Source organism: Mastigoproctus giganteus, chromosome 1 (genome assembly GCF_048544385.1).
Source record: "Mastigoproctus giganteus isolate SK-2022 chromosome 1, ASM4854438v1, whole genome shotgun sequence".
In the NCBI taxonomy this organism is placed as follows: domain Eukaryota; kingdom Metazoa; phylum Arthropoda; class Arachnida; order Uropygi; family Thelyphonidae; genus Mastigoproctus; species Mastigoproctus giganteus.
Window position 1 is genome coordinate 190,071,369 of NC_143575.1, and position 20,734 is coordinate 190,092,102.

At 38.5% G+C, this 20,734-nt stretch overlaps 1 protein-coding gene across 1 annotated transcript in view; it reads left to right on the forward strand.

The window, feature by feature from the left end:
• LOC150091387 (protein DOP1A) overlaps positions 1–20,734 on the forward strand; it is a 519,845-nt gene that overhangs the window by 319,378 nt on the left and 179,733 nt on the right. Inside the window, exons 16-17 of the mRNA XM_090390176.1 lie at positions 318–500; positions 12,801–12,926. Coding sequence (XP_090246302.1) covers positions 318–500; positions 12,801–12,926 — 309 coding nt within the window. The remainder of the gene's footprint in view (positions 1–317; positions 501–12,800; positions 12,927–20,734) is intronic.

Below are 20,734 nucleotides of genomic sequence, written 5' to 3' on the forward strand. Positions count from 1 at the left end.
GGGGTTTGAGCCTGTCACCTCCAAATACGGAGGATGGAAAGGTCAGGGAATGACCACCACATATCCCAAGAGCAATATGGCCTTAGTTGCTAATTCTCCTAAAAACCAAATAAACAAACAAACAAACAAGCATTGAATCAATTGATTGACAAATGGCCTTATGAAGTAATAAAATCACCTGGAAAGTTGATGGTTAAGTTAGACGCTTCCATAGCCATAGGAAAATTTCCCCTGAGATCTTATAATAAACAATTATAAGGTTAGTTTATGTTTGTTTGCTATTTATTTACTTACTTACTTTATTTCTTTTCTAACAGGATTCTTTGTCCGGTTGGGAACAGAATAGCTCTATGGACCCTATAATTTCTGCACGCCATACCTTGTTAGGGAATATGCCAAGAATATTAGCAAGTTTAGCTTGTGTATGGCAAGTTATTACTGCTGCAGATACTGAAAATCAAGATCATTCTCGCTGCAAATGGATTATGGGTACACCAAAGGTAATTATTTCTGATACCTAATATTTTTCTGAATCAGTATAACTTGAAGCAATACTGAGATATCTTAAATAATTATTTATATAACGAGTTATAGTTACAATGATTAATATTTTTTATTGTTCTGAAGAAAAATTGTAGTAACTGCATGCATGGAAAATTTCCGTATGCAATACTAGAAAAGTGCATCCAGAAATTTTACATATAATATGGTTTCTGTAGGATCTGACTTGGTTATAACAATTCACTTTAAATAATAATTAAAGTTACCACCCAGACTGCACATTAAACATAGTAGTAGTTCTAAAAATTTACCACTAGTAAAAAAATCAAACACTTACTGGTAGCTGAAAATGTATCGTTAGCATTCACAAAAATCTAGTGAATGAGGAACATTAGGTTCCACTTGCAGGTATTTCCACTGATAAGAAGAAAAGTATTAATAATATTTTAGGGCAGAAAGCCTCAAACTACGATATTAGTTAGTGCATTTGCATAATGACTACATAGTTGATTTTTTTAGATGAACTGAAGTTTGTACATTGGCATCATGGCTTGCAATGGGTGTGTGTGGGTGCATGCGCTGTTTTATTTTTTTCCCTTTCTTTTCTTTTTTTTTTGTTAACCCTTACAGTAGTTATTACACACATATAGATAGATCCATTTTTTCATATGAGAACTCTTGAGGTGTGTACATAGATTTAGGTTTTGTGCATGAGCTCCAGATAATACTCTGTGTAGGTTAGTGGAAATGCATCATTTTAACATAGCTATCTACCAAGGTAGTTAAATTAATTAATTAAATTGGCATCGTTTGGGTTATATCTCATATTGTGACTGTCTTCACAATGAGTTGCCATGGTACTGTACTACCTCGAATACATAACACTTCATCAGTGGAGAAGACTATTGTTATTTATTCTCAGCAGATACCACCACCCAGACGGCACCGTTTCAAAGCTTGTTGGCTTCTCTTTGGTGGGTGGGCAGGTACCCTGGTGTTGCAATAGTGACAACCCAGTTATGTTGCAATAGTGACAGTCACAATATATCTCATATTGTGAAGGCAGTCACAATATGAGATATAACCAAAATGATGCCAATTTAATTAATTAATTAATTTAACTACCTTGGTAGATAGCTATGTTAAAATTATGCATTTGCACTAACCTACATATTAGTCATTCTACCTCATAGCACGAAGCCTTTGCCCTTAAATACTCCAGGGAATACTTATGTGGAAATGCATTTTGAAGGTTGCTTCACACAGTATATCCATTAAAGTGTGAATTGTATTTAAATTTTCCCTAGATAAGAGATGACAATATGTGCTGCCATCTCTTATCTGTGTTTCTAGCTAATCATAGCCACTATTTATAATTGGATGGCAGCATGAAAATTGGAAGAGAAGATTGCACCTCTTAACTTCATTTATCCAATTGGCCCAACTTTTATGGAATTCAGATCCAAAATTTGATAAAACAAATCAGTTAATACAGTAAAATATGAAGCCAAAATACATCCATTTTGATTTAAATGGATGTGAATTATCTCTAGAAGTTTTAAAGCAAACTTTTAGTCAGTCAGTTATTAACACTGTGCAGAATTTTTGCAATTCTCATTCAAAATATTAATTTCGTTGTGGAAACATTTGTAAGTAGATGATTCATTTCAGTTTTGCTAATTTAAATTGAATACCTTAAATTCATCTAAAGGTGTTGTCACAGAGTGGGACCTACTTAGTCTCTGAGGAAGAATTAGTTCAAGAACTTAGCAGTCAAAAAGGTAATCAAAGTAATCAGTGCCAAATGAATTAATGTCAAAAAAAAGATTGACATCTCATTCTTACTAAATCCATCATTTTAACATTTAGCACTTCAGAATTGCCGTTCAAAGTAAAAGATGGCTATTTAAACTATTGCATTTGCTCATTCATTCCAAACCCTATTCGTTGTTTTAAATGCCAGAAATATGGCCACTCTCAGTGGGCATGCAGAGGGGATGCCTTTTGTCCAATTCGGGGATCAAAAGACCATATGCAAGCAGCCTCAACTTCCATTTGTCCCACCTGCAAAGGAAGCCACCCTGCCTTTTTTGAATCATGCAAAATTTGGAAAACTGTAAGGAAAATACAAAATTGAACATAAAGTTGCATAATCTGAGCCACGTAGACAGGTTATGTTGACCATGCCTAGTCGATACCATGTGTCTCACACCCAGAGCTATTCGTCAGCTGTGCCACCAACAGTATGGAAATGGATGTACACACAGATTACGAGGAAACCACCCTAGAACTTTATGGATTCCCATATTTCAAAAAAAAAAAAAAAAAAAAGCCATAAAAAATGCCCATACAAAAAACAGCCAGATGAATCATCCTTTAGCTAAATCATCATCCTTAAGCCAAAATAATGCACATCATACAGTGGAACTGCAGCGGACTAAGCTCACTCACTCAATTTAATCCCCCCTCATTTAATCCCTGCAGGAAACATTCTTGTTACTGCACATTTCGCCAAAATTTTCAAATTATTTCATGTACAGACGAGATAGGAGATCAGAATCTCCTGCATGTGGTGGAGTAGCTAGTTAATTAATTCTTATGTTCTGTCGAGGCTCATCCAATTACAAATCACTCTAGAAGCTGTGGAAGCTCATATTGCAGTTGGTAATTCAGTTACCCTTGTTTCTATTTACATTTCACCATCTCTGCCATTTCCTCATTCGGAACTGCACAACTCCCTGATATAACTCCCAACATCAATTTGTCTTTTCAGTGACTTTAATGACCACCATCCATTATGGGATCCACTACAATGGATGCAAGAGGCAGATTGATTGAAGAATTTTCGAACAGTAATGATCTCAATTTACTAAACTCTGGATCTCCCACCTATATTTACCTACCAACAGGACTACTTCTGTAATTGACTTGTCAATATGTTCACCATCCATCTTTCCAGTCATGACATGGTCAGTGTTAACAATCTTGTTAATAGTGATAATTTTCCAATTATTTGCTCATTACAGAAAGGAGTAACTGCAAATCCTGATCACAGATCCACTTGGAAGTTTAAAAAGGTGAACTGGGATGGCTATTCTGCCACAGACTTTATATTCAAAATCAACCTATTGATGATGTAACTAGATATATAACCAATCAGATTCTGATTGCAGCTGATTCTTCTATTCCAAAATGCAAGACGTTTCGCATTCACTGTAATCACTGGTGGAATACAGATTGTTTTCATGCCAAACAGAAGAAAAACCATGCTTGGAATAATTTCCACAAGTATCTACCACTAATAACTTAATTTCTTAAAAAAGACTTAAAGCTAAAACAAGGCAAATTAGATGGAAGGCGAAATTTGAGTCTTGGATTTCTTTTGCTTCAACCATCACAAAAGACACTGACACACGGCTCATCTGGAGAAGGATACAGTCCTTAAATGGCAAATTTGTTTGGTTGCCCTCTCCAATACTTCATTGGAAAGGGAAAGATGTGTCTACTTCTGAAGAAGTTGCTAATCTACTAGCAGAATTGTTTGCCACAATATCTGCTTCTGCCTCTTATGCATCCTCCTTCCAAAACATCAAAACAGGTGAAGAACTGTATAAAATCAACTGGGGTGCCTCCGTAGCCTGGTGGGCAGGAGCAGCAATACATAGCACATGCTTCTTGATTAGACCGGGGTTCGAGCCCGTTCCCACCAAATACGGAGGATGCGGAAAGGTCAGGGAATGACCACTGCATATCCTCAGAGCAATATGGCCTTAGTTGCTAATGCTCCTAAAAACCAAATAACAACAAATAATAACAACAAACAATAAAATCAACTTCTTCACTCATTGCTCCTTACTGTACAACCAACCCTTTACATTAATAGAACTTAAAGAATCATTAAATAGACCTTCCAACGGTGCTACAGGACTTGATGGTGTTCATTACATTATGCTGAAGCACTTACTTGAAGAGGACTTGTGTACCTTATTGATTTTCTATAATTGAATCTTCTGTAAAAATGTCTATCCTTTTTTCCTGGCACCATTCTTTTATTATCGCCTTACCAAAACTAGGCAAAGATCCATCCCTGGTTCAAAATTATAGGCCCATATCTCTCACTAGCTGCATTGGTAAAATTTTCGGAAAGATGGTTCATACAAGGTTCACTTACATCCTGGAGTAACAGAATCTCATGCCCTATCATCAGTATGGTTTTCGGAAGAACATGCTAGATGTTCTTATCAAAGCTGAATCTCACATCCGCAATGTCTTTGTCATGAATCAATATCTAGTCATGGTCAACTTACATCTTGAAAAGTTATTTGACACTACATAGCATCATGATATTAATATGGATCTTTACTGTCTGGGGTTAGGAGCCATTTGCCTGAAATAATTGAAAATTTCCTGTAATTGTGTTCTTTTCATATCCGATATAAAAATATACTCTCCGCATCTCACATTCATGAAGAAGGAATCCTGCAGGGATCAGTACTTATTTCAACACTATTTACAATCCAAGCATGATGCAAGATATCCCAAAAACTGTTGAAATTTACATGTATGCAGATGACCTTACCATTTCCTTTCAGTCTCAAAATATGAATACCATCGAACAGTTATCGACTATCAGAAAAGAAATGCACTGCCACTCACTTTTGCAAGTGACAAGCTCTCCATCCTGAATTGCAAATAAACAATACTCTAATCCTACTTGTTACTACCATTAGATTTCTTGAACTGATATTAGATAGCAAGCTGAACTTTATGCAGTGGTCATTCCCTGACCTTTCCGCATCCTCTGTATTTGGTGGTCATGGGCTCGAACCCTAGTCTAATCAAGAAGCGTGTGCTACGCACTGCTGCTCCTGCCCACCTGGCTATGGAGGTGCCAATCCTCCATTATATCTTCGTAGGAAATCATTACTGCTTCACTATGCTGCTAAGATCCAGTCTTCCATCGTACCCCAATTGAGAGTATATTTATAATACTCGGTGGGTTCTATGGAAGTAAGCCAAATGAAAATAGACTTGCTTCACTCAGGATTAAAGAGCTTTTTCAGGGTTGGAATATCAATTTAAGTGATATTTTTCAGGACACAACTGCACTTGTTCCTCCCTGGACTGTTTCTGCCTCTTACAATGTACATTTTCTTCAGTGGCGGAAGAATGTCATACCTCCCTGCAATATCAGACAGTTGCATTCGGCTCACACTACTCTGAGCTCCCATGCCTGTAGGTGGCTTCTAACGAAACAGAAGTGGTATTGGTAAGACTGAGAATTGGGCACACTCATCATGCTCATCTTTTCTTATTATTGGGATAAAACCAACCTCAATGTTCATTCTGTCACAGATAACTTATGGTCTGTCATTTTCTGGTTGATTGTTGTCATTCATCCACCTGGTTAAACATTTTTCCACCACCCTCCATATTGAAAATATCACATGATTTATTTCATATCTTAGGAAATGAAGCAAATATAGAAGAACTTTTAATATATTTAAAACATATTGGCTTGAATAGGAGCATATAATCTAACATCTTTAACGATATGCTGCATGTGAATAAACTATGAACAGACATAATTTGGCCTCAATAGTCCTTGTGTTGTTAAACCCAATACCAACAATAGTGGCATAGTTACTTTCAGTAACCTTTTCAAATTAGGTAAGCTATTTACATGATGTGAGACACAGCTCAGATTTCTAGGTGCTTGAATAACCTATACTAAAATGACCTATACTAAACTAATATATCTCGAACTGATAGTGTAAGGTACAAAGTGAAATTAGATAGCGTAATATTGAAGCACAGTATTAGGAATCTGTTAGCTTATTATAGTATTATCAATTAATCAAAAATATTATTAATCCTATTGAATTTCATTGTTAAATAAATGTATTTAAATGGAAATCATGACCCAGACAAGAGCTATGAAGCAAAGATCACAGACTAGCAAGAGTGCTGTGACGGGGGAGAAACGAAGGGGACGAATCTCCAATGCATCACAGTCTCAAAAAATGTGCAAAATGTGAAATGTTTGCTAATTTTTTTAAAACAGGACATGATCTAGCCAAAGAGGATGCCTTTATGTGTGCTAGGTGTCTAGAGTGTCAAGAAATTAAGCAACAACTCAGCATTTTGATGGGCATCTATGAGAGCTTGAGGTGTAGGGTAAATGCCATTGAAGAAATTAATATGAGGGGCCCATCAAGCTTTCAGCTGCCCAGCTCAATGGCAGAGCTCACTCCTGTGCATCAGGCAACACAGAGGCAATCTCCAAGGTAAATGCTCTGGTTCCAAACAAACTAGTTATTGTTGGTGACTCTATTATCAGGGAGATGGGGAATATACTATGCAAGAAGAATAGGTGGAACAAGACCAGGGTATGCATGCAAGGGGCAAAAGTTGATGACACTGTAGAGCAGATATCATCTTTTAAGGGCACAAAAGGTGATATTGATGTACACATTGGAACTAATGACATTAAGAGTAAGAGATCTGCAGATTTACTCAACAAGTACAGGTCAATGTTGAAAAAAATTCGCAAGTTAGGGTTGAATGTCAAAGTGTCTGCAATCTTGCCCAGACACGATAGGAGGGAGTATATGATGAGAGCTTTGTCGACCAGTTCGGCCCTGGAGAGATTGTGCAAGACTCAAGGGGTAGAATTTTTTTCAGCCTGGTCTGTGCCTGGTCTCTGGGGTACACTTAAATAGAAATGGTGCAAGAATATTTGCTGATGCTATCAAGGCAGTGTTAGGTGGGTCGGAAAACTGCTAGCTTGGGGGAGGGGATACAGAGACTAAAAGGTTAACAGTGTTCACAAGCAGAGGAAAAAGTGATTCTTGCACTGCTTCTATTAGAATGAGCACAGCCTGGAAAGCAAGGTAATGGAGATTCCAGGACTGCTGGGACTCGTAGTGGAACAAGTAAATATATTGGCTCTGTTATGGTAACTAAGAGTAGGAACAGGTGCATGTATTCTTGCATCTACACTAATGCTAGGAGTATAGTTAATAAATTTGATGAGCTTTGATGAGCTAGTCATGACATCAAAGGCAAATATTGTTGGGATATCAGAGACGTGGTGTCACCCAGATATGGTCCTTGAGGATGTCATAGACATTCTCTCAGATATGCCAGACAAGCTGTACTGGCTACGTGGGAGTCTAAAACACTGATGGAAATGATATTCGGGTGACATTCAAGTCATATCCATAGTTATATCATATCCATATCATCCTATTCATAGTTTTGCCGATGATAGCACATTGCATTCCACTTTCCATTTTTAGAAATCTTTCCCTGCTCAATCAGCTTCAACTTCTCGAATATCTGCTACTAATTCCTTAAATGGTGATTTCCAGGTAATTCTCCAGTGGGGCAAAGACAACTTAGTTGATTTCAATCCTTCTAAAACTCAGCCTTGTATTATATCTCACTAAAAGGATTCTTCAGCTCCTATGCTTATCTTTGGTGACACTCCGATTTCTAGGCAAAATTATATATCTCTTTTGGGGATTACCCTGACTTCTAATCTCTCTTGGTACAAGCACATTACAAATATTGCTTCCTCTGCATCTAAAAAACTTGGTTTTCTCTTTCGCTCTCGGTGTTATTTTTCTTGCAAACAGCTGTTCACTCTGTACAAATCGCAAATCTGCCCTACCATGGAATATTGTTCCCACATCTGGGGTGGTGCCCCAAAACCTCTCTCAGGCTTCTATATTCCATTCAGAAGAGGGCAGATAGGTTAATTAATGATTCCTCTCTAACCGTGTCTTCCCACTCTCTGTCTCATAGACGTTTCTGCTGCACGCCTTTTCTACAGATACTTCCATAGGCACTGTTCTTCTGAATTGGCTACTGTAATTCCTGCTCTTTCCTTCAAAACAGTCCAAACACGTGCCACCACCAGCCAACATCCATTTCCTCCTTTATTCATTCACCTGCTGTTTTCTGGAACAACCTTCCTTCATACATATTTCCTGAAAATTACGGTCTATACAAGTTCAAGTCTAATGTAAACAAATATCTTCTTTTGTTTTCTCAACCTCCAACCCAAGCACAGTACTAAGTACTATAGATTCTAATACCTCTCGTGTTTGGGGTTTTCATAAAAAAAAAAAAAAAAAAAAAAAAAAGCAGTGCAGAATTAGAATTTGGGGAGTACAGTGTGTACAGAAAGGATAGTCAGGAAGGGAGGAGGGGTTATGCTGTTAGTTAAGAAATACATAAAAATCTATGAAAGTGCATCCAGTTGATGTAGGTGGACAATGTAATGTTGAGTCTGTTTGGTGTAACCTAAGCACTTGGAAAGAAAAAATGAGAGTAGGTGTGTGTGTGTTATAGGACTAATGAATCTGATGAGCATAATGAGCAATTGTGCAGAAAAATAGTGGGCCAGTAAATCAGAATGTCTTATAATGGAGGATTTTAGTGGCTTTCCAGATATTGACTAAAACTTGTGGGTTGGTAACTCACACACTAGCAAGACTTTTGTGGATTTATTGGATGACAGAGGGAGTAATACTCTTGATCTGATTATTAGCAGTGATTATTCAAGCATTAAGAATTTGCAGATAAAGGAACCACTGGGTGACAGTGATCACAATGTACCGATCTGGGAATTACTTAAAGATGTAACTACCATTAAGGCTAAAGGGAAGGGCTATTACTTTCGTAAAGGTGTCTGATGATGTTACCAACGTTGAATTCTAAATGGGTAGCCTTCAGAGACTTAAGTTTGGAGGCTACTAGGCTTTTCATTCCAACTAAGAAATACTGTTTAAGGTTTAGGCCTATATGGATGTCAGATGAATTAATGAGGTTCGTGGCAGAGAAGAAAAATGTATGGGATGCATATAAAGTATCAGTTGACACAGAAGCCTATGGCAGATATAAACTAGTCTGTAATCAAGTCACAAAGGAGGTTAGGCAGGACAAGGCAGATTACGACAAATCTTTCGCAAAGGATGCAAAGAAAAACAGCAAAGAGTTCTTTTCTTATGTAAACTCTAGAAGAAAAGGGATGAATCAGATTGGACCACTTAACATGAAGAGGTGATTATTGATGATCATGCTCGGGTAGCAGATAAACTGAATGAGTATTTTGTATCTGCATTCACACATGAGGAGTTATTCAATGAGGGGAGCGCCAGAAGTTTATCGAACCCTAACAGGGAGCTAAGTGATTTTGTAATAACTGAGAGCAGAGTGGAGGAGAAATTGTTGAAGTTAAACGTAAAAAAGGCACTTGGGATGGACGGGATCTATCCAGTTATATTAAAATAAGCAGCAAAGGAAGTAAGCAAAACCTTGGCCATAATTATGTGAGCTTCCTTGGACTCATGGGAGGTCCCCATGGACTGGAGGTGTGTAAATGTATCACCAATTCACAAAGGGAGTTCAGAAGGTGACACAAGTAACTATAGACCTGTTAGTTTAACTTGTGTTCCGGGAAAAATAATGGAATCACTGGTTAATGAAGCATTGCAGGATCATCTAGACAAGACTGTAGTAATAGTTAAGACACAGCATGGGTTTGTTAAAGAGAGGTCTTGTCTGACCAGTTTGATTGGATACTATGATGTGGTCACAAAGGAACTGAATGCCAAAAATAATTTTGATATCGTGTACTTGGATTTCAGGAAAGCTTTTGTTACTGTTGCTCATGGAAGACAGCTGTACAATTTGGAGAAGTATGGCATTAAGGGTAAGTTGCTACAATGGATAAAGGGATGGTTGAGTGGGAGACGACAGAGAATGGTAATCAATGGACACTGCTCTTCGTGGACAAATGTTATTAATGGAGTTCCCAGGGTTCGGTGTTGGGCCCATTGTTGTTTTGTATATTTATCTATGATATTGATGAAGGTATGTTAGGTTTGCAGATGAAGGTATGTTTGCAGATGAAGGATATCGATGAAGGAATGTTAGGTTAATGTCCAAGTTTGCAGATGATACAAAAGTTGGCAGAGTTGTTAACGACAGTAAAGACAGTATGCAACTCCATCTGGATCTAGATAAGTTGGGCAAAAGGGCTGAGAAGTGGCAACTAAAGTTTAACATTGACAAATGCAAAGTACTGCATATGGGTAGCAATAACCGAAGATAAACGTACCAACTGTGTGGTACTACACTCAGGGATGTGGAAAGTGAAAAAGATCTGGAGGTAATTCTGCAGTCAAATACGAAGTTCGCTGAGCAGTGCAGACGGTCTGCCCAGGCAGGTCATAGAGTCTTTTTAATGATATATAGGAATTTTGCTAGCAGGGACAAGGAGGTGATTATCCCGTTATACAAGGCAATGGTCAGACCATACCTAGAGTGCTGTGTACAGGTCTGGAGGCCTCATTTTAAGAAGGATGTAGAGTTGCTAGAACGAGTACAAAGAAGGACATGATTTGTGAGGGGAACAAAGGTGTGCTCTTATGAAGAAAGGCTTAATATTCTGTAAATTGCAGTGCCTGAAGAGTAGACACCTGTGAGGTGATCTGATTGAGCTGTATAAGGCCGTGAATGGGTTGAGCAAGCTGAATGGGATTCTTACTCGTGCTCAGATTAAGAACCTAAGGGGGCACAGTGTCAAATTGAGGAAATACAGTTGTAGAATAGATGTGCAGAACTTTGCCTTAACCAGCAGGTAGTTGATTGGTGGAATAGACTTCTATCTTTTGTTGTGGAAGTTGATAGCCTAAATAAATTTAAGCCTGAGCTGGACAGGCATTTTTTACGAATGGAGGCATGAAATGGGAGGTTTTTTTTTTTTTTTTTTTTGCTGCATAAGCTTGCTTTTTTCTATCATATGCCTCTGCTAATGCTTCTGAAACCCTATATTATTGTTTGGGGAATAGACTATTCCTCAAGCAATAATATATTTATTTTGGAGTGGCGACTTTGAATTACATATGTTTTTTCAAATAATTTCAAATGTTTATTTGCATCTCAATTTAATTCAATATCAAATTAACAAGTTACAGTGTACATAAATTGATGTAGAAAATATTATTACATCAAAGAGAGTAAAAACAGATTTTGTTAACCTCATACACCTAGAATTGGGTTGCATTTGCTGTAGAGTACTATAGCAATGTGAGGATTTTTCAATACGTTAACTGAAATCAAATCAAAATTTGTGTGTTTTACCTCTATTTGATTTCAATCATATATATATATATATATATATATATAAAGAGAGAGAGAGAGAGAGAGAGAGAGAGAGAGAGAGAGAGAGAGAGACCAAGTGTGATATACTCAAAGACTAATATTGTGATCTACAGTTTGCTTAATTTGCTAATAAATTTTGAATTGTATAGCCTCACCTGAATAGGAAAGTATGCTCACGGTTTGAAAATCTGAGACACTGCCATACATAAATACATTCACTAATAGAGACCACTGGCCAGTCGATGAGAAGACAGCAAGCTTAAAAACAACTGCCTTGGCAGTCTTTCACATTTTTAAATGTAAAGCAGTTTTAGGTGGTAGATGACTTTCATCAACTGGTGAAATACCACCACTTTGCTTATTGGAGGCTTGAAGTGGTGAAACCCATGTTTAGTCTCTAGAGCAAAGTTTTCCGGCATCTCCCTCCCCCATACTTCTCCTTCAATCCATGCACGGTACTAAGTACTATAGGTTTTGATACCTTTCGTGTTTGGGGTTTTCATAAAAAAAAAAAAAAAAAAAATTTGCTTATTCAGGTATACTATACTATTTAAAAAGATACTATTAGGAAATGAGGGAGAACTGTGGCTAATAGTATTTGTCTTCAACTTGAACATGGAGTGTAGAAAGTTTCACCATGCTCAAAATCAAATGCAAGTAACGTGTACAAATTTTTAATTTTATTTCAACTACTGTATTCAGCTCCGGTAATCCTACAGATTTGCATGTGTCAGTTCCAGTTACAGGTGATACCAAAATATTCATTGTTTCAGATGTCACTATATGAAGTATATATACAAAGGATGATTATACATAGGAAATACAAATGTATGAATTTTATACTCTTTGGATAAATCATTTTCATTTCTTTGGATAAATCAATCATTGTTTAAACATAAACTAATTAGCTAACTAATTTCATTGTTGATAACGTAACCCCTAATTTTAATTGTCTATGGGAAATAAATTCCCACTTTAAGTGTTTTCGCATTACGAGGGCGCGCTAGGAATGAATTAACTCTTAAAATTGAGAGCTACCTGTACATATTTCATCTTGTGATATTTTATTATTTTTTTTATTAATTTTATTTTATATTAAAATAAATTGATGTTATTTTCTCAAGGCAGTGAAGCAACACATTCTGAGCTTCTTAAGTCCTATTTCATTAAACTATGGTTCCAACTTCATGGCTGCTATAGCTGTAGTTTGGTATGACTGTAGATCTAAAGGACCATTTCCTGCTAAAAAGGTATGCACTTATGTTTTTTTAATAGATTTTATACTTATATACACATAGTACATTCAAAAAGTTCCCAAAATCACATGCTTGTATTTAAATGGTTTGTGCTACAGCTGTAAGGCTTTGTGTTGTGTTGACATTTACTTTGGTGTGCACACACACACACACACACACACACACACACACACACACACACACTGAGTGGGAACTGGCTCGACCACTTCACTGGTGTGTCACTGCTGATTGATTGTGGGATGTCACAGTTTGAACAGTGTGCTAATATCAAGTTCTTTAAACTTGTGATGAAAAGTGCTACGAAGAAGCTGGAAGCATTACAGAAAGTTTATGAAGATGATGCTTTGAAGAAAATACCAGTTTAACAGTGGTTTAATTGGTTTAAAAGTTGACATGAAATACTGTAAAATGAACCTTGCAGAGTATGCCCTTCAATGTTATGAAACAAAACAAGGAAAATGTTTGAAAGTGAAGAAACTCATGCAAAATTATGGGTGAATGACTGTTTTTGAAATTGTTTATGAAATTGGACTGTCTTTAAGCTTATGATACACAATCCTGATGCCAAGTTTAGGGGTGCATCACGTGTGCAAACTTTGTTCCATGCTTGCTGTCGGACAATCAAGTGGACTGCAGGAAAGCCATTGCAGGTGATTTTTTTTGAAAAATCTATACAGCTTCCTAAGAAAAGTGGTAACTGGAGATGAGAGTTTTGGTGTTCTTCTATGACTCTGTGACCAAAGTAGACTCATCCAAATGTCATATAAAAATGCTCCCATGTCCCAAGAAGTCTTGTGCAACAAAACCCAACATTAAAAGCATGCTGATAATTTTTTTCAAAAATGAGGACACAGGATACCACAAATTTGTGACTAGGAGGGAAGCAAAGCATTACTGCTGTTTATTGCTTTGGGATTTTGACATTTATGTGAGAGAATGTGAGGCAAAGATGGCCTCATAAAATGTAAGGGTGCATCCAGTTGCATGCCGATGTCACAATTCAGTAGTTCTTGGCTGAAAAAAAAAATCACATTCATGCAGTAGCCTCCCTACTTCCCCCCAACTTTGCACCATATGACTTCTGGCTGTTCTCTAAACTGAAAATGGGGGCTTTGAGGTTGTCATTACCCTACGGTGGATGAAATATAAAAAAAAAAAAAAAAAAAAAATGCCGAAGCAGCCCTACATGTGCTAAAAAACATGATTTGAAAGAATATTTCAAAGTTTGGGAAGACCGATGGAACAAGTGTGTGTGTGCAGAAGGAAGGTACTTTGAAGGGTGATTAGGTTAGTAAGTCCGACTGTTCATTAAATAAATTTTAGAGTAAAATTCCGTAAACTTTTTGAATGTACCTCATATATATGCTTTCTAATTTAAAATAAAGTTCAAAACCTGTATACTTATGTTTTCTGGTATATACCTAGTAATGTTTTAAGAGAATGATGTAATGTAGCTGTTCATAATGAATTAATTAAATGTGAATAACACTAATTTTATCATGCCTTTTGTTTAAGTGAATTTTATTGTGTAAAGAAGTATTACATAGACTTGTAATACTTCCAAATACAATAGAACTACTTAATTGATGAATTTTCTGTACTCCTTCTTATTGAATCCCGTCATTAGGCGTCAGAACTGAGATAGTATTAGTAACGGCAAATGAACAAGAAAGCAACTTATACAGCATCAGCCAAAGTGGGGGGGGGGGGGGGGGATGCCAACACTTTCCATCCCTTCTAACAGTTTGTCTAGCTCTTCCTTCAATTTATTCAAATTACCCACCTCTACATTACCAAATGGGAATTTTTTCCAACAATTAACAACCTGCTAGCCTAAATGCAAATTTTCTCAAAACCATCCTGCTCCCATCCTCATTTAAGTTTATGTTATCCATTCATGTCTGAGCAAGAGGAAGGATTCCATCAGCATTGAGCTTACTCAGTCCATAGAAAACCTTAAACATCTCAATCAGATCTCATTGCAGGTACTTAGTTTCCAGGTGCTGCAGCTTGCAGATGAATCCTTTCCTTGTAAGAGTATACTTTTGTTCTTCTCACTAACCTTGTTTCTCTTCTCTGCACCAGTTTCAATGGATCCACAGCCTTCCTAAATGAGGCTTCCAGGCCTGTATATAGTACTCAAGATGTGGCCTTATACAATATTCACCTCCTTACCCCTGTTAGTGAAATTGCTGAGTGTAGTACCACATATTTGGTACATTACTCTGGGATGACTGTTACCCATTTGCAGTTCTTTCCATTTGTCAAGTTCTTTGCATTTAAATTTCAATTGCCAGTTCTCAGTCTATTTGCCTAATTTTTCTAGATCTTGTTTAACATAAAAATTGTGTGAAAAGCTTTTGTCAATATCATTAATAAGTATACAAGTAGAAAACAACAATTGTAACAGCTAAAGTTACCATAGAAAACTCTAAACTGAAAGTATTCAGGAATGCAGTCGCAAAAGCTACTAGGCTTTTTATTCCAACTAAGGGATACTGTGCAAGGCTACGCTAGGACCTAAATGCAAGTCAGATGAACTGATGACACTTTTTTTTAATAGAAAGAAAGCTCAAACATAGAAGGTAATACAGTCGAAGCTCTTTATAGCAACCCTCTTTTTTGATGTCCCACATATTATAACACCCTCTGTGGTTGGTCCTGAATAATTTCTTATTAACCTATGCTATTTTATGAAAAATTGGTATAATGTTCTTCCAATATAACAGCCATTTTTTTCATTTCCCTGGGGAGATAGTTAAATAGGGCTTTGACTGTAAAAACTATAGTACTTAGTGCTTTGCATGAGTTGAAGGTTGCAAAGGGAAAAGAAGATACTTGTTAATATTAGACTTAAATTTCTGTTGATTGTAATTTTCAAAAAATGCTTGAGGGAGATTGTTCCAGAAAATGGAAGTTGAAAGAATGAAAGAGGAAAAAGAAAAGTTGGTTCTGTGAGACAGATATTGGACTTTAAAAGATTTTAACTGCTGCTCTTGTTTGGACTGGTATTGAAGAGAGAGGGGGAATCACAGAAGGCAATTTAGAAGAACAGTGCCTACAGAAGTATCAGTGGGAAAGACATGTAGCAGAAAAGAACATCTATAAAAACTATAAATGAAGAGAATTTATAAGAGGCAGTTCATTAATTAATCTAATGGCCCTTTTCTGAATTAAGTTTAGAAGCCTGAGAGAGGTTATGGGGGGCACTGCCCCAGATGTGGGAACAATATTCCCTGGTAAGGAAGATTGGAGATTTGTACAGACTGAGTAGCACTTTAGAATAAGAGTAACACCAAGAGTGAAAGAGAAAATTTAATTTTTTTTAGATTCAGTGGAAGCAATATTTGTTATGCCAAAGCAGTAAAAACCAGGGTAATCACTAATAGAGGTATGTAATATAGTCTAGAAATCTAAGTATATTAGTTTAAGTAAAGGAGCAGAATTTTTTTTGTGAGATGTAAGACAAGACTGAGGTTTAGAAGAATTGAAATTAATTAATTGATCATTGCACTATTGGAGAATTACCTGGAGATTAGTATTTAAGAAATTGGTAGGGGACATTCAAGAAGTCCAAGCTGTCTATGCAGGACAATGTTTTGCAAACAGACAAGTGGAATGCAATGTGCTATAATCAGAAAAACTGTGAATAGAATTTCCTTTAGATGGAAGAAAATCATCAGTGTACAATGGAGAAGTTAGAGCGGTCTATCATCACTCTCAGTGAGCAGACAGAGAGAAAACGATACCCGATTATAAAAAAAAAACAGTTGATGGACTGTAAGATGGAAGAATATTTAGAAGAGCTTTATTCCAAACATGAACAAAAGCTTTTGAAATGTCAAGAGCAACTGCTTAAGTTTCTCCAAACTTTTCTATTGAATTTGTCCACAGATGGGTAACATATGCCAGTATATCATCGGTGGATCGACAGTGACAGAATACTGGCAATCATTGATCAGATGGAAATTTTCTAGATAGCTTAGGAGTTGGTGGTTAATGGATTTCCCCATTACTTTAGAAAGAGTAGAAGTGAAGGCATAGTATTTAGGGTAAGGTGCCACCTGTGGTCTCCCACAACTGCACCATCTGTACTCTTGTAAAGTATACTGGACTCTGTAAATGCCAGAAATGTGTGTCTATGGCACATTGTATGTATAGTATTGTAAAGTAAAATGTAAAGTGTGTTAGTTGTCTGATGGCACCAGGGGTTTCCCCCATCTCTGCATTGTATTCTTTGTGAGTGACACAGAACTCTGTGGAGGCCAGAGATTTAAAGAGTGTGTGGGGAGTGGTGTGTTGTGTAGTGTTATGTTCTGTTGTTTCTCTGACCATTTAGCCGTTGGGACCCACTGTTGCCCACGCTTTGCCAAGAGGAGGCAGGTCAGGTACCCAGTAGATTATTTAAGTACTCTGGCAGGCTCCACCACCTAATTTCCAAGGATTTCAGTGGCAAGCCTAAAAAAAAAAAAGTGTACACTAGAATTTGGCCAAAAGAGATTTACAAGAAAACGGTAAAATTTAGACGGTGATTAGAATTTGGCAGTATTGTTAAGGGTGTACTCGGTTGGTTTAGTGAGAGAAGGGGGGAGGAGACTGAAGACCGGGGGAAAACAGAAGAATAGAGTAGGCATCCCCAAAGAGATCAGTGGAGACGAGCCCCACTAGGCGAAGTATGGGGGTAGGCAGAGCGGAAAGGAGACAGAGACCTGTCTCCTCCCTCCCCTGCCTGGGGATGGAGTTTTAAAGAGAACAGTGTTAGAGTACCCAGTTCAGATCGCCAATGGCGTGTTGGCAGCAAAGCCACAGAATGTCTTTGTCGGTGTCATGTCCAAGTAGTGTCAAATCCGGTAGGAAGGGCAAGCTGTCCATCTCGCTCCAGGGGTGGGATATATTAGTTGGCAGTGGTTAACCCACCAGGCAAAGGGATGGGAGAGACACATTTACTTCATTGTATAGTATTGTGTTGGGTTCTGTTGTTTCTCTGGCTTCTTGGCTGCAGGACCCCTAATGGGACCCTACGTTGCCTGCCACCACCATTGGGAGGTGAGCCAGGCTGCCCATCATACTCTGGCTGATCTCTGCCAGGGTCGCTTGAGCTTCCTGACAGAGGCCACAAAAAAAAAAAAAAAAAAAAAAAAATGTTGAAGAGAGTTCACAGGGAATAAGAGAGGAGGAGGTCAGACTGTGGGGTGAAAGAAAGTTGGATTAATAGTGAAGACAATCCACCATGGATTTAGGGGTAGGGAAGGGGACTAAAAGACAGAGGAGCTGGTGCCCCTGTGTATTGATCTTGCACCCAGTTGAGTGCCAGCAGTGATCCCATACCCTAAATTGGGTGCCAGCACGAATCCTACCCATCAAGGGTTTGCAGTATTGTTTCTGTAGCAGAGCACAGATTTACATTTATCCTATTCCCAAAGGGGTTAGCATGGAGTGGGGAGTATTCTGGATTGTCCTAGCAGCAGTGAGCTTGGCACGTCTTGTGGTGAAGACAGCCTGGGCAAATTGAGTGAATGCAATATATTTATCTTCGTCATTTAGTAGATCTTGCTCCTGATTGCGGGGAGTTCCTCAGATTACTGTAAACAGTTGTAACCGGTGGTTTTCTAGGAGGGGCACTCATACATAATGTGGGCCCAGGACTCTTCATCTCCATAATGGCAAAAGGGATGTGGTTCGATACCCATAGAGTTGAGTTTTTGCTGGAATGATCCGTGTCCTGTTAATAAAAAGGTTGCTTGCAATACAGGTGAGTACCAGGGAGGAGGCGGCTTGGGAAAGGTGAAGCTGACTGAGGGGAAGAACTTCTTTGTTATTTCTCCTTTGTGGGTTGAAATTGCAGGATTTCTGCCAGAGGTGCTGCAAGTGATCTGAGAGGCATCTTTTTCCTGTTTGTGGTCATTTGTCAGGTCCAGTTGGAGATAAGTAGCTGTGTAGGTGTGCCTTTTTTTCAGATGATGGAAAAGTCCTCTTTTGGCAACTTTAAGGTATAGGGGCATATACCCTGTGATGACTTTGGAGTGCAGGGGTGCTGACAGTGCGGCATGCCCTGATTACCGATAGAAGCATAAAGCTTGTGTTTATTTCGCTCCAGTGCAACTTTGGTGCACCAGACTGAAGCACCATAACTGACAATCTGAACAAAAACTGCTTTGTAAATTAGGGAGAGGGCTTTGTGTTTTAGGCCCCAATCTGCTGTACTGATTCTTCTAATCATAGCTGCATATGTCTGTATCTTGATTGCTCGGTATTTCAGGTGAAGATAGAAGGTTAGCTTGGTGTCAGTGTAGAGGCCCAGGTATTTAACTTCCTCATAGAGGCAAATTGGAATATTATTAATCTTCATAACTGGTGGTCTGCGTATATGGAGTTTCCCCTTCTTTAAGATTGACATCATCTTCTCACCAAAAAGAGAAAGTTGATGTGTTCTGGCCCAACTCTGGAGGCGTCCCAAAGTCACATTGGGTTAACCTCCAAGGCAGCTCTAGTGTTGGACTGAATGATGAGAACAAGATCGTCGGCATAGGCTAAGGAAAGAACCCCACCAAGGTCCATCCCCAGGAACTCCTGGGGATGGACCTTGGTGGGGTTCTTTCCAAGACAATGGACTATAGAAATGGTCCCAGAACAGCCCTGGGGACAACCCCAGAAGACACTTCTTGTGACTGTTTGAAATTTAGTGACAAGCTGCACTCTTCTGTCTTCAAGGTATGATTTTAAACTGTTGTAGAGGTTGCTGGAGATTCCAGCCTGCCGAAGTCTTCGAAGGACATGGCCACCACAGTCGATCGAAGGCCCCATCGAAGTCAATCATAATAGCCAAGGAGTATTTTGCTTCCGTTAGTGTGGCATGAGTAATTAGTCTGTGGATGGTGTCTTCAGTGCTATATCCAATCTTGAAGCCAAATTGGTGTGAGGATACGAGTTGCTGCTCGGTATATCAGTTGGCAAGTTGATAGAGTAGGAGCCATTCCTGGAGTTTTGCTAGGACAGAGAGCAGTGCTATTGGTCTATAAGACGCAGGAAGCTGTGGTGGTTTTTCTGGATTTTTGAGGATAAGTTTGAGCGTGGCTAGTTTCCAAGAAGCAGGGAAGGTTCCATTGGCTAGACATCTGTTGAAAAGACAAAGCAGGGTGGTGGGGTAGTGGTCAGCAAATTTCTTGATAACATCTACCTCCAAGAGATCACATCCAGGAGTCTTTTCTTCTTTCATCTTGGCCAAAGTGTTTAATTCTATGGTTGTGAAAGGTAGTTCGTCTGTTCCTGGAGTATAGGTTGCATTGGTGGCTATGATCTGTTGTTGTGCTGGAGATAGTTGTGTGTCGACAGTTGGGTAGATGTAGTCCAGGAAATTGTTCAGCGAGTCCATCTAGAAGTAGATGGAGGTCCCATCAGGTTTGTGGGTTGCATTCAAGATTTCTCCTCTGAGGCGCCTCCGTAGCGAGGTGGGAAGGAGCAGCAGTGCGTAGCACATGCTTCTTGATTAGACCAGGGTTTGAGCCCATGACCACCGCATATCCCGGAGCAATATGGCCTTAGTTGCTAATGCTCCTAAAAACCAAATAAACAAACAACTTCTCCTCTGGGTATTTTGTTTGTTACAATATGGAAGATAATTCCCCAAGGGTCACTGTTTCAGGTGGTGATCACCAAAGCCTGCCACGATGCTTTCTTGCTCTTTCGTATTTCCTGAGTGTAGTTATTGTGCACCACTCGGTAGCCTCTTGTGCAGCTTCAACTTCTTGAGGAGGGAGATGAGTGCAGGCCCGCTTGAATGTCTTCTGGGCAAGGTAGGCTCG